Source organism: Balaenoptera physalus, assembly GCF_965194825.1.
Source record: "Balaenoptera physalus genome assembly, chromosome: 6".
Lineage (NCBI taxonomy): Eukaryota > Metazoa > Chordata > Mammalia > Artiodactyla > Balaenopteridae > Balaenoptera > Balaenoptera physalus.
Window position 1 is genome coordinate 123,272,166 of NC_138885.1, and position 17,818 is coordinate 123,289,983.

The 17,818-nt window shown below is 44.6% G+C and overlaps 1 protein-coding gene across 5 annotated transcripts in view; it reads left to right on the forward strand.

Moving 5' to 3' along the window:
• SGPP2 (sphingosine-1-phosphate phosphatase 2) overlaps positions 1-12,936 on the forward strand; it is a 134,126-nt gene extending 121,190 nt beyond the window's left edge. For 4 of the 5 annotated variants that reach the window (XR_014264579.1, XR_014264580.1, XR_014264581.1 and 1 more), the window contains 2 exons: positions 9,226-12,748; positions 12,855-12,936. Coding sequence is in view for 1 of the 5 variants with exons in the window: in XM_082464675.1 (XP_082320801.1) it covers positions 9,226-9,777 (552 nt within the window). In the remaining 4 variants the exon portion in view is untranslated. Of the gene's footprint in view, positions 1-9,225; positions 12,793-12,854 lie in introns of those variants that run through there. The other variant, XM_082464675.1, reaches the window with a different exon arrangement.
• Positions 12,937-17,818: the final 4,882 nt, after the last annotated feature.

Sequence of the window (17,818 nt, forward strand, 5' to 3'; positions counted from 1 at the left end):
TTCTTCTTGGAAAGGAGTTTTAAATGTGTTTTTTGCAAAGTAAAGCACACTTTTTCCGCCATTTTTGCCCTCACTTCTTTTCTTTATCATGCTTTTTGCATCATTATCTTTTACCCATCTTCCATAGCGTTCCTACCTCCTTACAAACCACACACACTCTTCTCTCTTCCCCCCACCCCCCAAATCCACCTTTTCTGGACAGAATTATCCCAGGGCTAGTGGCTCCACACGTCTGTACTGTGCTCTGTACACTGTCCTCTGCCCCACAGCTCACCTTGGCCATTCCAGAGAACTGTGAACTCTTTTCCCCCTGGCCCCATACACTGTGCCAAACACATGTCTGTGCAGTTCCAAAGAAATCACCTCCTCATTTAGAACTTGCTAAAATCAAAACAGCAGATCCAATCCTGAGAAGAAGATTTTGTGAGTTTTTCATTTCTGTGAATTTAGTAGCTTGAAAAAATTAGTGTAAAGAAGTTGTCCTTGAATTTTCAAGCACGCTGGTCCTTATTTTTTATTTTTTAAAAATTTATTTATTTTTATTATTTTATTTTTGGCTGCGTTGGGTCTAAATTGCTGCGCGTGAGCGGGGGCTACTCTTCGTTGTGGTGCGTGGGCTTCTCGTTGCGGTGGCTTCTCTTGTTGCGGAGCACGGGCTCTAGGCGCACGGGCTTCAGTAGTTGTGGCTCGCGGGCTCTAGAGCGCAGGCACAGTAGTTGTGGTGCACAGGCTTAGTTGCTCCGCGGCATGTGGGGTCTTCCAGAACCAGGACCCAAACCCGTGTCCCCTGCATTGGCAGGCGGATTCTTAACCACTGCGCCACCAGGGAAGCCCTGGTCCTTATTTTTTAGGAGCTGTTTAGAATAAGTTTATTATTAGAAACATAGAGCCCCAAATTAGAAAGTTCATTAGAAATGGTTCAAGTATTTTTATTACAAAAATGCCCAAATTGTCTTTATTACAATGCCACCTTTTATGGCTAAAAATCCAACTGTATGGCTAGAAGGAAAAATCTGTACAGCAGCAGCCATGTTGGCCAAAATTACTTTCGCCTCAAATGCTAGGGCTGTGGACCAAAATTGTCTCATCTCCTGATGCACTGAAGAGGAACAGAATTAGTTTATGATTAATATTCCAACCAGATGTCCGGGAATTTGGTGACTGCAGTTACAAAGGAAGACGGGGAAGGAAGGCACATTTTCTTTTATGTATGGTAACAGTGGGTTTTAAATATTATGGATATTCCGGAAAGAGAAAGGCATTAAAATCTCCTCATCTGTGTAACTGAATATCTGCTACCTGTTAGGCACTGTGCTAGGAGCTTTGAGGAACAATGTCAAGTTGCAAGAGAACTTCCTCCTTGCTGATCAGACTGTTACAATCAACTCAGGAGAAAAACACGTGAACACGTAACTACAGGAAAGGCAATTTAAGAGAGGGGCTTTTTGGATGGATCTAGAGACTGTCATACAGAGTGAAGTAAGTCAGAAAGGGAAGAACAAATATCGTATATTAACGCATGTATGTAGAACCTAGAAAAATGGTACAGATGAACCGGTTTGCAGGGCAGAAATAGAGACACAGATGTAGAGGACAAACGTATGGACAACAAGGGGGGAAAGCAGCGGGAGGGGGTGTGTGTATGATAAATTGGGAGACTGGGATTGACATATATACACTAATATGTATAAAATGGATAACTAATAAGAACCTGCTGTATAAAAAAAATAAAGTTAAAAGGAAAAAAAAGAGAGGGGCTTTTTGAGTGCTGTTAAGCAAGCGCCTTTACATTCAGTTCAGGCACAGGTTATTTCCAACCATGGAGGTACAGGAAGATATTCTGGAAAGGAAGTAGCTTTTGAGCTGAGCCTTAGATGAGCTGATAAGATCTTGATAGATAGAGATGGTTAAAATGTGCCGTACATAAAAGGAATGTAAAACTATGATAAAATTGTGCAAGGCATGTTTGGGAAAAGCAAGTAGACCTATCTGACTGGCATGGAATGTTCAAATGGGAAAGGAGTGAGAGAAAACCCTGCAATGGTAGGTTAATTAAACCCATATGAAGCAGGACTCTGAGTCTGTTGAGAGGTTGGTATTTCTTTTTTTTTTTTTTTTTTTAATAAGTTTATTTATTTATTCATTTATTTAATTTTTGGCTGCATTTGGTCTTCGCTGCTGCACGCGGGTTTTCTCTAGTTGCAGTGAGCGGGGGCTACTCTTTGTTGCGGGGCACAGGCTTCTCATTGCGGTGGCTTCTCTTGTTGCAGAGCACAGGCTGTAGGCACACGGGCTTCAGTAGTTGTAGCACACGGGCTTCAGTAGTTATGGCTCGCAGGCTCAGTAGTTGTGGCGCACGGGCTTAGCTGCTCTGCGGCATGTGGGATCTTCCCGGACCAGGGCTCGAACCCGTGTCCCCTGCATTGGCAGGCGGATTCTTAACCACTGTGCCACCAGGGAAGCCCCAGAGAGGTTGGTATTTCTCAGAGTTGTTTCTGTTTAGACTCACTACATCAGCATATGTTGAGGTGTTAAAATGCAGGCTCCTGGGCCACACTGCAGATCAGAATCAGAGGGCAGTCCTCTGGAATCTACATCTGAATAATTGTCCTAAGTGAATTCCGCTGCACACTAAAGTTGGCAAACATTGGTTATTGAAACAGCAACCAGGAAGGCGGTGAGTGAATGCTGTGGACAGGAGACTGGCCAGCGGCAGGGAAGTGAAGCTCTGGGTGGGAGAGTGGGCGTTCAGAGGTGACAGCAGGAGCGGGAGCTTGTGGATGAAGGAGGGGGCGTCTGTGACTGCGGGTCAGAGGTGGTGAGAGGGAGGAGCAGTCGTTAGGACTCTGAGCTTCTGCCACCAGGGAGCCTGGGGGGGGAGGCGGGCCCATCAACAGAAATACGTATAATTAATGAATTTCTCTGAGCCCTACAGGGTCACTCTGAATCCCTAGTCCTCTGCAAAGCTGTGTTTAACCCCTACAGAAATGGGGGAGTTAAACACAGTTCAACCCTAACAGAAATGCCCACATAAACAATGTCTTGACTTTGCAAAAGGAGTCTCACATCTGCTCAGGAACCAGTCCGAGCCCCTAGCGCCACTGTTGGCCTGTCGGACGCCATGATGTGAAGATAACATTGCCGGGTCCCTTGCTCTCTGCCCAGGCTGTGACCTTGAGCAGCTTGGTCTTGCCCACTGCCCTCCAGGCCCAGCAGCTTTCTGATGCTGTCCCACCAGCTGGTCTAGGATATGCTGTTGGTGCTCTGAGTTCTGCGGTCCCTGCCCCATCAGCATCCTTCCCTGCTGATCTGCGTGTCAGCAGTAACTCTCCGGCTGCTTCACCAGGCAAAGCAGATCTGTGCCCATGACTCTAATTCAAGGGCCACAGTGGATGATACAGATGCTCTGCCTTTGTCATGGTGTCATAAAGTGCCCACATGGAGCACTGTGGCCTGGAGGTATGAGGAAGAATGGGTTCCCCCCTTTGGAGAGCCCTCTGCCAGAAGGGTCTCCAAGCAGCATTCTTTAGCTCTGTGTTTTGCAGATGGAGGCAAAATGACTCCTCCATCCTCTCTGACTTCCTGCGGGCTCAGACTCAAGTTCAGTGGGGCTGCCAGAGACACTCGGAGTGGCAGAACCTCCCCTCCCCACTGAGAAAGCAGAGGCTTGTGCTGGGTATCGAGTTCATTGTGCCTGGCCCTGCTCCTCCCCGCAAACTGTGTGTTCCTTTAAAACTCACAGAAAGACGCCCTCAGTCCTCAGCAGGTGATGCTTCGGCAGGACGGTCGCACGCCCCCATCACCACATATGCCCAATCCCCTGGGGAGGACACCACTAGACTCACCTCAGATCCCCACTTCATATGGGGAATTGAAAGGCAGATCCTGTTTGGAAGAGGAGAGATGGAATTATTTTCACTTAATTTTTTAGAGTAGGCGGTACATTTATAGGATATAAAATCCAAAAAGGGGAATCCCCTGGTGGTCCAGTGGTTAGCACTCCACGCTTCCACTGTAGGGGACCCGGGTTTGATCCCTGGTCAGGGAACTAAGATCCTGCAAGCCGCGTGGTGTGGCCAAAAAAAAAAGATTCAAAAGGTACACACGGGTATCCTGTGAAAAGGCTCCTTGCCAACTCCATCCCCTGCCATTCAAGTGAACCTGCTTGTGTATCAAGTAAAAATGTATCCATATATTCTACCACCGTTGTAAAAATGGAAAATGGTAGCATACTGGACACATTGTTCAGTACCGTGCGTTTTAAAATTCCACATCAGAGTCTCCTCATCCTTTTTACAGCTGCAGAGTATTCCATTGTATGAATATATCACGGTTAGATTTAACTGGCCCCTCTAGGTAAAACTCGGCATTTTTCCAGGGTCCTGCTATTACAAACAATACTACAATGGACAGCTTGTAAATACTTCCTTACAGACACTAGCAGGTGTATCTCTATGGTCAAGACCTAGAGTGAGATTGTGGGTCAGAGGTTATATGAATGTGTAATTTTTTAAAATATTGCCAGGTTCCTCCTCATAAGGGTTGTGCCATTTTGCATTCATGTGATTAAGAGACAAGAGTCCCTTTGCCCCCAACTACTGTTTCATCAACAGAATACTGTCAAACTTTTGGATTTTGTTAATGCTGACAGGTGAGGGGTACATTCTCAGTGGTTTGTGGGGCAGGGGAGGGAGGGCGGGGTCACGTTGGAACCTCTGGGTGTCCAGAGCACTGGTTCACACACAGCACGCATGACACTGTTATTTAGAGAAAACAAAAGAGGCCACCAGCTTTTTAATTTTTCTTTAAAATGTCATTTTTTATTTTATTTTTTAAATGAACAAACAGTGAAATTGACTTTGCTTTGGGTGTATAGTTCTCTGGATTTTAACACCGGGATAGATCTGAGTAACCACCACCGCAACACAGAACGGCTCCATCATCCCAAAAAAGTCCCCCATGCTCTCCCTTTGTAGTCGCACCCTCCCCCTGCCCCTAGACCCTGGCAACCACTGATCTGTTCCCCATCCCTGTAGTTCTGTCTTTTAGAGAATGTCATATAAATAGAACCACACAGCATGTAACCCTTGGAGACTGGCTTTTTCCATTCAGCATAATTTCCTGGAGATTTCATCAAAGCTGTTGCCTGCATCAGTAGTTTGTTGTTTTTTATTGCTGAGAAGTATTCCATTGTATGAAACTAGCACAGTTTGTTTACCCCTTTAATGACATTGGGGTTTTTTTTCCAGTTCTGGGTGATTATTAATAGAACTGCTGTAAACATTTGTGTACTGATTTTTGTGTGAATGTAAATTTTAATTTCTCTTCAGCATAGCTTAATTTCCACTTCTTATTATGAGTAAATTTAGGTATATTTTATATGTTTAAGAAGCATTCATATTTCTTTTCCTATAAAGTGCTCATTTCCTTTACTCATTTTTCATTTTGCTGACTTTTATCTTAGACAAGTTGGTTTGGGGGTGCTGAAAGGACATCTGAATGAAAATGTCTAGCTTTTGGTTTAAAGAGGCAGGACTAAAGTTTGAGAGAGATGCCTGGAGACATAGTTGGGTTTTTTTGTACTTCGCTTTTTTACTTTTTTATTGTTGCATAGTATTCCACTCAATGACTATACAATAGCTTATTCGACCAATTTTTTAAAATTAATTTTTATTGGAGCATCTAAACATGGGCATTTCCACAGACTGTGTCTTCAGGCTCTGCATGTTTTTCTCTGTTGAAAAGTTTGTGTAGGCCCATGGCCTCATCTCTCCATTCTCTAACAGCGTGGCACTCAAATCTGTGTCTCCAATGTTGTACAGCAGAAACTAACACAACATAGAAACTACACAAACTATTCAACAGAGAAAAACACGCAGAGCCTGAAGACAGAATCTGTGATCTGTGAAAATGCCTGTTTAGGATCTATTAGGATCTAAAGGAGGAAACCAAGAAAGAGACTTCTTAGGGGTCAGAGAAGAGCCAAGATGGTGCAGGGTAATATTAATAAAAGCTGAATATTAAAGGTCTGCTAAGTGAAAGGTGTCAGTCCACAGGGCCCAGTGTTCAGAAGGAGAAACAACATCTCTTTGCAAGAATCCAAGCAAAACCCGCACAATTTTGTCTGATTGGACTGGTGTAGGTCATGTGACCACCCCTGCACCAATCACGGTGACCAGGAGATACAGTGCACTGATTGGCCTACCTAGGTCATGTGCTCCAACTCCATAATTTTCCAGAACTTCATGGGTCCCCAAGGGGAGGTATGAGGTTATTGGGTCAAAGACAGATGCTGAAGAAACAACCAGCAAATGTCTAGTAAGTGGCCTTTGAGAATGGTGTGTCATCTAAGTCTAGGTTGGCAGCACTTGTGTTTCAAGGTGCAGAAGTGGAGATGACAGGTGTAGAAAATTCAAGAGTTTGGCTCAAGTTTTGGTAACCAGGAAACTTAAATGAAAGATTGCTCCTTTTTTTTCCAAAAATAAAGTAACATCCGTGCATAATCATAGCACAGGAGAAGGTCATGGGGAGAAAGATCATGGAGACTGTGAAGCCTGAGGGATATGTGAAGAGAAGGATGATGGCGGAAGTAAGAACAGGTAAAGCCCAGGTGCCACGTGAAGGACATGCAGCGACACAAGGGTTCCCCCCACTCTTGCCCCTCTCCTATCTGTTCTCCTCACTGCAGTCAGAAACTCTTGTCATGTTGGTACCCAATGAGAGCTACGTCAGTGGCTTCACGTTGCTCCCTGGATGCAGGCTTTAGGAAGCGGACTGGACTCCAGAGCCCTGTGGGAAGTGTTTCCTACCTGTGTTTACTCTTTCCTCTCCAGCCCCAAGGGACCATCGAGATCCACAGGCTTATCCCTTTCCCTCTTAAACAACAGTAATCCTCTGTCTCTCCACTAAGCTGTAAGCTCCGCCTAGGTGTGGTTGTGATTGTTTGGCTCAGACTGGATCCTCTAGCACTGTGTCTGGCATATAGCAGGCACTCACACATGGGCTGGAAGGAAGGATGGATGCCCTCTAGTCTGTGAAATTTGCTGTAGCCTCAGTGTTTATTTCTAAGGTCTGATTCTCACCCATTGTTCACTCAAATCAGATGTCATTTTATTAGAAACTAAACAAGAGAAATAATGAATGAAGCTATTAGGGGGAAAAAAAAAAAAAGACCTAAGCCTTTAGAATTCTATTTTATGTTTATATGGAAAAAAAAAAAAAGAGTGGAAGGCAACATGCCAAAATATAGACAGTGTTAACTGTAGGTGGTGGAAATAAGGATCTATTTATTTTTTCTTATACTTTTCAGTGCTTTCCAGTTTTTCCACAATGCATGTGTTTTACTTTTTGGTGTTTCCCAGATTTTCCAATACATTGAGGAAAGTGTTTCAATTTTCCAATGGTAAACTTTCAAAATAATCCATGTGCAACTTTGTAACAAAACCACAGCAAAGCTCCTCATTCTCTGACTTAGATGTATTCATCTATTGGTTACATTAAGAATTCACCTTATTTGTATGGAAATATGTTAATATAAATGTTTCAGACATTACATGAAATTTCTAAAAATCTTATATTTTCTGGTATAATGTTATAAGTCATAATTCTAGTTATGACTTTAAAATGTATATCTCAGAAATAACAATTTCCTTGTCAATTGCATTATTATGAACTTTCATCAAATCTTTAACCACAGTCATTTTTAAGTCTTTTGTCATTTACAGACAGTTCTGGGTGTACTCTAATGCTTTTGCAAATATGTTCCTATAAAAGGGTTTCATCTTCAAGGAATTCATGGAAAAGACTGACAAGTACAGGTTTCTGGTAACTGACTGTACTGCTGAACTGAATGAATAAGCATTTTCAGAACTCTAATGGAAAACTGATGAACTCATAAAAGTGCTAACAAAAGATCAAGATACAAAAAAATTAATTACATGGGACTGAGTGAACTGATGAGGATGATTATAATTTTTGTGAGTTTCTGTTTGAATTAAAAAAAAAAAATCCCACAAGGACTCAGAGGCAAAAAATATACAAATCAATTTTCACTGCAAAGTAAAGGAGCTGTTACAGTGGAGGATTACTGGACTGAATGTCAATATTATGACATAATATGAGTGTGTTTCGTGTGTGGTAATTGCAATCATTGTTGCTTTTGTTGTGGTCATCCATTTACAATGCTTGGTGTCAGTTTATTTATCTCTTGTAAAAATAAAATACAGTGTGTGTGTGTGTGTGTGTGTGTGTGTGTGTGTAAAAAAAAAAAAAACTCACCTAATGAATTTTGCTGCGAGAATGCTAAAGGAAGAAGAAAGTGGATGACATTAAGGAGTTAAAAATATTTTAAACAGGAGTTTAAGGAAAGAAGCAAGGAGGGAGGGAGAGAAAGAGGAAAAAATAGGGAAGGCAGGAGGGTCAGAGGAAGCAAGAAAGAAAACCGGAATCTAAAATGTAAAGAAGAATTGATTAAATCAAGGATGGTGCATGCACCCAGTGAAATATATACAGTATTTGAAATCCTGTCTCTGAAGACAGAGTGGTAGTACCCAGACGGGCATGGCGGAGCTTCGGCACCACATCTACAACGTCTTCTCAAACTACCCCAAATAAACGCGCTCCATTAGTAATGACGGTGTGCTTGCTAGGAAGGTGGCTCCCGAAGAAGCCAGCTTCCTCCTCCAGCCAGCTGCAGCCCCGACCCCTGCCTGCCAAGAAAGGATGACGCCACCTCTGTGAAGATCATGACAACCCTTGTGATATACTATGAAATCAAAAACAATAGATTAAAGGGAATTCCCTGGCGGTCCAGTGGTTAGGACTCGGCGCTTTCACTGCCATCGCCTGGGTTTGGTCCCTCGTCGGGGAACTAAGATCCTGCAAGCTGTGTGGCGCAGCCAAAACAAAAGTTTTTTTAAAGTACAGGATTCAAAACAAAAAATAATAGATTGAAGGAACAGTGTGATTATAGCTATACATTAAGAAAATAATTTATTCCAAAAGACAGAAAAACTGGAAGAAAAGACATAGCACGAATAGCGTGATTGTGGTTTGTATTTTTCCTATTTTCAAATGTCTACAAGTACCTTTTAAAAATATGTATTATAAATTAAAACAATATAAAAATTGTATTTTAAATGTCAAATCAATTATATTTGAATCAAAATTATACCTGTATACAGGGGAGCACTCGTTTGACTTACATTGTCCTTTTCTCTCCCGCAGGATGTGCTGGGTGGTATCCTGATCACCGCCATCCTCATCGTCCTCACCTACCCCGCCTGGACCCTTATCGACCGCCTGGACTCGGCCAGCCCCCTCTTCCCTGTGTGTGTCCTGGTGGTGCCATTCTTCTTGTGCTACAATTACCCCGTGTCCGATTACTACAGCCCGACCAGAGCGGACACCACCACCATTATGGCTGCCGGGGCTGGGGTGACCATAGGATTCTGGATCAACCATTTTTTCCAGCTCATGTCCAAGCCCACGGACCCTCTCCCTGTTATTCAGAACATCCCGCCCCTCACCAGGGACCTGTTAGTTTTGGGTCTGACCAAATTTACGGTGGGAATTGTGCTGCTCCTCTTGGTTCGTCAACTTGTACAAAATCTCTCGCTGCAAGTGCTGTACTCCTGGTTCAAGGTGGTCACCAGAAACAAGGAGGCCAGGCGGAGACTGGAGATCGAAGTGCCTTACAAGTTTGTCACCTACACGTCAGTTGGCATCTGTGCTACCACCTTCGTGCCAATGCTACACAGGTTTCTGGGATTACTGTGAGCCTCAAGTGGTCGGAAATTAGCTCACTGGACATGAGAGCAAGACATCAAAGAGTTGTTGAGTGGGGAAGTTTTGACAACACATTTTTCTTTTAAAAAAAAAAAAAAAAAAAGCCCTAAGTCACATGTCTGTTTTGCTGGTACCTGAGAGAAATGTTGCTGCTTTATGGAAGGAAAAATGGTCTCATGGTGACCACTAGCCTGTAAGCGTCATGTTGCAGATGAAGCCAGGCAAACCCGCAGCTGAGTTCTTTAAGGCGCCTCACCCTGTCCATTACTTGGACTTTGGACCAGTCCTGGGCTGGCAGGAGCTGTGGCCTGGCTTAGGAATGGCCACAAGCCCCCCTGGGTTCTGGAGAGCCTAAGGAAACGGGCATGATCCAGGAGGCTGGACGTTGGGCGTTCCTTTTCAGCTGTGACCTTGCCCAGCACTGAGTCTTATTTCCAAAACTGGAATGTTGGCCCAAGAGAAAGGGTGGCGCCACGTAAAACTGCATTCCTTGGACAGGGCGACTTTCTTGTCATGATGATCACATTAGACAGTGCCTGCTCGGGGGGAAAGAGCACCGGGAACCTCGCTGGGAAGCATGAAAGGCAGGGGCAAAGCTGGCGAGGTCACGGGCAAGAGCCTGCTTTCCTTAATGCATCCTGGTCTCTGTCGGGTGCATGTTGAACCGGGATCCACTCCTCCTCGTTTGTACACTTTGCAGGATTCCAGCACCATTTCTGTCCTCTTCTGACCCATGAACCCAACTGGCTGCTCCCATCTCACCTCATCTGGGTTCCTCTGAGTGTCCTGCTCTCTCCTGCGTCAGAGTGACTTGGGACAAGCCCTCTGCTCTTCTTCAGCTTTCTTGCTTCCTTACAAACTGGGAAGCCAGTGTCGTCTGCCTGTGAAAGTGGATCAGTAGAAGAACAGATGAACACAATCCTTCCTGGGGCCTGACAAAGAGGGACTAGCCCTCCCTCCCTGACACTCGGCCTCCACTTCTTAGTTACTTTTCCTAAATCTGTTTTCTCATCTGCTGAATAGAATCAGCGGCTCCCTTTCCATCTTCCCACCTCTTACCTCTTGGCAGTTTTAAGGGTAATTAATGCAAGAACGACATCAGCCTCTCTTAGGAAAACAAGCCAACAAAATACAACACCTTTAAATCTCGGGAGAGTCCTTAGACTTAGGAAGGTGGTCATTATGCAGACAACCCCCTGCAGGGTTTCCTCTTCAGTTCTTAAGAATGAGGAGGAACAGGTATCAACAGTGTTCTTAAAAGTGAGTATCAACATGTAATTAACAAAGTGTCTTTTGCGTGTAGTGCCTGAGCTGCTGAAGCCAATGATTTATAACCCTCGTGCACCCTCACCATGCACACACTTTGGGGGAAAATTAGCCTGCCTGGAGAGTTAGGCTCTTACCTCTGCATCCAGTGTGAAAACCGAACACCCGTTTCTCCTGATTTTGAATACGCACCCTGGCCTTTTGGTTGTGATGATCTTTAGTATTTGACTTAATGCTCCAGTTTATTGAGAAGAATAATTGTTAAGACATCCTGTTTTTCCTTCAAATTCTTCTGACGTTTTTCATAGTTAGAAGGCAGGGGTCAAAATGACCTGCCGTTTACCTGTCTTTAGATCATACTCTGACCAGTAGTTGTGGCATCGTGATGGGGAGATGCCCCAGCTCACGGGCACCCCTTCCCTAGGCCGCCCCACAATGCAGTGCATGGGGCACTTCCCTGTACCTCCGTCCCCACAGGCTGCCAAACCCGAGGTCACAGTGCTAGCTGATATTTACGCAAAATGATTTTAGTTGAATTCTCTGAAGCCAACTAGCAAAAGGATCAGCCTTTTCCACTTGTATCTTTTGAGAAGAAGGGCCATAATTATTGTCACAGCAGTGGGTGTGGGTGATTCATTTGTGTGTGTGTAAATTTTACTGCTGTCCTTTCGTTTTAAGTCCCGACAATAGGATTGCGATCAGCTGTATTATATATTTAAGGTTGTATTTACACAATTTGGATTGAGGATGAATATGTTAGCCACAGCTCATTAAAGAAAGACCTATGGATTTGTCATGGTTGGTCGCTTTTCAAAGTCTCTTGATATATAGCCTCTGAAGAATAAAATGTGCATATTGGTGAGGCCAAGCTTAGTTTTTGAGCACTACAGCTCTGTGGCTTAGAAACTGGTTGGAAAAGTCCTTACCTGATTCACACTGCAGCTTGGCCAGCCCTCTTCATTCACTTCACACAGCGCTTCACTCTGTTAGACCCTCACACCCTCTCAGTCCCTCTCTCTCTCTCTCTCTCTCTCTCTCTCTCACACACACACACACACACACACACACACACACACACACACACACACACACTTGCCCCTTCAAAGACTATGCCTTCTGTCTCTGACCTTTGGATTTTCTCTCTGGGGAAAGACTGCCCCCTGCTGGCTTGCTTCAGGCTTGGTCCAGAGCCTCTCTCTTGAGCAGGAGTCTTGAAGAGTTTCAGAATCCAGCTCACCGTGATGTATCCAATCTAAGCTTAGGACCTGCGGTCTGGCCAGTCCTGAATTTGGAAATGGTGACACCAAAGCCCTCAGGGTCGTTGGCCCCTCCAGGCAGAACAGCATGCCCTTTTCCCGCCTGTCCTCATCCTGCTCCCAGCCCACCACCTCTCTGGACCAGGGCATCCATCCTGTGACTGTCATTTTAAACAGCCATCATTTCAGGCCAGCTTTGCTCAGACTTGCACCATAACAGAATGTGCAAAAGAAAAAAAACGCAGACGAGACCATGAACTAAAAACCCTAAACAGCTGAAATCACCCCTCAATGTGCCTGCAGATCACAGTGTAACACAGGATTTTCTTGCCCAAATAGGCGACTCATGCTTCCCAAGTGTAACCAAAGCATGTGGTGTTTCGGGGCCATATGCTCCGGGTTTCTATTTTGGAAACTTTCAGCTGTCTTGCTTATGTACCGTATGTAAATTTATTCTTTTTAAAATAAAATCATTTTGGTTTGATTAAGATTTATTAAATGCTTTAAAAGCTAGTGTTCTGCTACCTTGGAATTTTTTTTTCCTAGATCTTTTTCCCCCAGATCCTCAGGGTTCATGTGACCTGAGTTGAAAAGAGGCAACAAACATAAACAGGAGGCTGTACGATTCTCTATCGCTGTCATGATTCAGTCACGTGCAAATGTTGGTGAGCATCATAGCACCCACAGGTGTGATGAACAGGAAGTAAGTGGTAAGAGTGCATGCTTAATTACCCTCCTTCAACTCCTTGATACTAAAGAACATTCTCTTACCATACTTAGAGATAAATGTCACTCTGTGTTGAAAGGTAAATGTTAAAGGTGATGCTGGTAAAGGTAAGTAAAACAGATGAGAGTATGTTGTCTGCTGAGCAAAATGGACCTGACCACATTTCACATTCACATCGTTGCAACGATATGCTCTGCCTTTAAGCGTCCCTTGCTGTTTGAAATGGTGCCAAAGGCCGATGATGCTCTTATTTGCAAGGCTGAGGCTAGGACCTATTTGTACCTTGAATGCTATGTATTTCATAATACCTAATATGCTGCCTGCTTGAGGCTGGATGAGACCTCAGCTGCCCTGTGGAGTTCTCTCCAGAGACAGGAGACTCAGGCTCAGAAAATTACAATCCAAGACCCAAAGTGTTAAGGCTATAGGGAAAAGACAACTTTGTAGTGTGAATTGAGAAGAGGGAGAGAGGAATTCCAGCTTTGAGGTCTGTGACTCAAGGGAGGCTTGTGGGAGAAGCAGTGTGTGAGCCAGGCTTAAAGAACAGATGGGGTTTGCACAGGGGTGTGATGCACAGTAGGTATGAGATGGTACTCCATGGTGAGGGCACAGCTTGCCAGAGACACTTCTCCAAAAACCTCCAGCTCTAACAAGGAGAAGACAGACCACACCCATGCTGGTGAGTGTGTGTGGGAATAACAGTGGTGGCAGGGGTGGGATAAACGGTGAGCAAGGGACTTTGATGTTGCAGAACCGAATCACGAGAACAGGAAGGAAGCATAAGAAGCTCTTTAGTCCATTTCCTTGCCTCCACGTGGGACCATCCAGAGGCGTTGACATCTACAGGTGATTACTCTCCTTTCATTGTTCCTCATTCGAATATTTACCCGTGGGTGCCTTCCCCTTCTGCCGTCTCTGAACCTGTCATTCCCACGTCCTCTTGTTCATCTCTCAGCAGACGTGACGGCAGCGAGGGACTCCGTCTGTGACCTTGGTGCCCATGTCTCTTCCCTCTTCTCTTTGCTCAGCTCCCTGAAGTAGTCCCATGAAACTTCATTTTAAAAACATTTTAGCATGATCCTGGCTCTTCCCAGGACCCGTAAATACTCCATGTTGCTCTTTGATGATCAAGAACCAAGCCCTGTTTCTCTAGTAAGAGAGACGTTAACCAGAACCAAGTGGAATGTGAGTACAGACGCATCTTGTTTTATGGAATAGATGTTTTCCTAAAAGCTGCCTGTGTTTTGGTTGTTTAAATGTGAATTTTAAGTGCACCGAGGGATTTGCTGTTTAAAAATCATATGGCAATTTTTCATTTCTGTAAACATAAGGCTCCTTAATGGATTATTGGGGATACACCACAAACGCATTGTTTTCTTCAAGTGGGGCACACCTGTAGTGCAGACTTGACTATTTACAGGATGCATATTAAGAAGAATGAGAGCTGAATGTGGACCATGAATAGAATGTTAAATTCTTAAAACTGTAGCCTCATGAGACAAGGTAAATCTATACGAAGCCAAAATCCTTTTTCCTCTTCCACGCCTGTCTGTATAGCATGCAAAAGCCAGCAAGACAAGCAAGGATGTAGCTGGAGTTCCGGCTGGGACGCTTCTTTGCTGCACACACTCAACACACCTGCTGGCACCTGTTAGCTGGCTCTCTCTCGCTATGACATCAGGGTCCCCTTGGTTGGAGCACAAGCCAGATTCTTTCTCAATGGAGAGGTTCAAAGGATGGCAATGCCTCATCAATACACACAAAGCCAGCCTTAAAGCATTGGGGGTGGGGCAGGGTGACAGTTGGTACTGCCATCATGCCATCTACCTGCATCCGTGAGCCTAAATAGGAGCCAGGACCTCCTGGGCTTCCAGCCTGCAGTGTCTCGTGGGAACCAGGTGGATGACCCTGTGACAGGGGACACTGTGCACGGGGCACACTAAACACAGACCATTTCAGCTGTCTTAATTAGGTACCGATAAAAATATTTGGCTGCAAAACTATTTTTGCTGTGGGGGAATAAAACCACAGCTTAACGTAAATTCTTCATGAAGTGAGTCAATCAATTCTGCTGCTATTAAATAGGTAATAGTATTTTTAGCAGGGTATCCCTTTCTACTTTATCTCCAACATCATAGTTTTTTCATTGATAGAAACTCAAAATATCCATCTTCCACATCTCTACTTGTTCAATCTTCGCTCTGGCTTCTTAAAGATATGGGATAGAGTTATAATATGCTGGTCTATTTTATCAGCTATGTAATTTTTCAGTCTTTTTTATTCATTTTTCCCCTTCCTATTGGTTGTATTTGCCACTTTCTTTGCTTGTCTGATAATTCTTTTTATTGGATGCCAGATTCTGTGAAGTTTACAGTGTTGGGTGCTGGATATTTTTTTATCACTATACATATTCTTTGTTCTAGGATGCAGGTCATTCCTTGGAAATAGTTTGATTCTTCTGGACCTTATTTTTAAGCTTTATTCGTTGAACCAGAGTAACGCTTAGTCTAGAGTTGGTCTCCCCACTACTGAGGCAAAGCCCTTCTGGGTACTCTCCCCATGGTTTCCGAGGTTTGCTAGCTCCAGCCCACCTTGTGTGGGCTCCCGGGGCGGTTCCCTCACGTCTTGTGGATGTTCCAGGGGGTCTCCTCTAACGGGGCAGTTCCCGCATGTGCATGCACTCAGTGCTCAACAGAAGACTCAAGGGCAGGGGCCTCTGCCTATCTCTCCTCAGCTCTTTCCACTTCCCTGCCAACTCTAGCCGCTTCGGCCTCTCTGGACTCCCAGCTCCATCTCCTCAACTTCTGGAGACCTCCGACCTCCACCAGCGGTGGTCCCCACCGCTGCACCACAGCCTGGACTCTCTTCAGGCCATAAGCCGGAGAATCACAGGCCTCACCTTGTTTCTCTTCTATCTCTCGGGGAATCACTGGCCTTCGTTGCCTGATGTCTAATGTGTTGAAAACCATTGCTTTATGTATTTCATTTGGATTTGTAGATGGGTAAGCAAAGGAGGAAAATGTCCCTTGGGAAGAAGGAAGTAAAGACCACATGTATGGATCAACTAGGATGCAAGACGCTGAGCTAACGTGAAGACTGGAGAGGAGGTCAGGCCCAGCTGATCATGCTTGTTTATTATGCTCCAGAACAAGCCCTGTCCAGGGCCTCCCCGTGACAGGTGTGGAGCCCAGTGTTTCCCACAGGTTGTCTCACCTACCCGATCTCTCTCCTCCCTACAGCACGGTTTGCTATTGAGGCATCTTTCTGTCTGGCTTATTTTGCTTCATCTGCCGCAGGCTCACCGCCAGGGCCCCGTGTTTAAATGTTGTGCCCGACGCTCACAGCTAAGAGATCTCCAGTGAATCCCGTCCGTCTCTGAGTAGCCTTTCACCCCACATGTATCCAGCACCAGTGTGGATGTCTACACAGCTTTGCCTCCATTACAACTGGTTTCTTGCTGGCCCTAACTCATTTTAGGGGTGGGCGGAATGTAGGAAATTTCTTTTTCTGCCAGGTTTGGAACCAAGCAGGCACATTTCCTCAACATCCTCACTTTTCTGTCTTAAAGAAAGGGCAGATTTGCTTCGCATGTCTTACAAGTCCTATAATTCAAATGCCGGAGCAGTTCTCTCATGCCAGCGCCTCCTAACACCTGGGAGGGGTGGGGGAGGGCTTTTTCAAAATGTGTTCTAATGCAGAACATGTCATGTTCCTGATTTCCTTAAACAGAGACAATCAAGCCCAAACCTATGGATGAGGAGTGAAGAACTTGAGTGTAGGCCTCAAGTATATTTTTACTGCACTGCATGGGTCACATGAGGGAGAAGAAACAGGGCTTTAGCCATACATAATTCAATTAAACCCTCTGCTGGAAGTGTTTGTTCAACCCACAGTCTATATGTTTACAGTCATCCTTTCTGTTTACTAGAAAGTTGAAGGTGGGCAGGAAACCTGAAAACAAAGCAGGCAGTAGTGGAAATGAAAATCACCCGGACTGTTGTGAAGTACTTGCCACGCGGCTCCGCCTTTGTCCAAGGAGGCCGATTGCCCCACGTGGACTCTGGTCAGGGGCCTTAGGGAGCTGCTCACAGATTGTCCCAGAGGTGAGCTCTGCCTTGAATCTGATTACATATGCCATCCTCTACTTTTTAAAAAAATTATATACATAAAATTATTCAAGCTCCTTATAAGTCACAACTTAGAAGATCAGATGTCAAATGCTTTTCTTATTTAGAGGAAATATTTTGCTGAGGGCAGTTGTATTGCTTTAAGGCCACCTGTTTACTTTTGGATAAAACAGACAGAAGAGCCAAGTCAATACCCAGCACTGGGGTCAGTGACATTTACAGGAAACACCAAGTGCAGAGGCTAACACTGAGACAAAAGATTGTGTGTGCTGAGCCCATCACTGCTGAGGGCAGAAGCAGTGGTTAGGCGAGCTGGTTCCTAGTTAGGCTACTCCTAGGTAAAAGGTGATAGGAGAATGTCATATGCCCTGCATTGAGAAATCTAATGTACTGAGATTATATACTGCTCAAGAACAGAAGTCACATCTAAGAAATATCTAAGATATTCCAATGTGGTATTCAAATATCTAAGACAATACCAAATGTGGACAGTTACAGTCTTGCATCTTTAGGGATGGTTTTTCATGGTCCCTAAGCCAGTGCTATTTTAGGGGGAGGCATATGGAAGTCCACTGGAGCACTCTTTGTAATTGCAGAGTTGGAAACAACAGAAGGTTTATCAACAGAGGAACAGCTGAACAAATTATGGACATCCA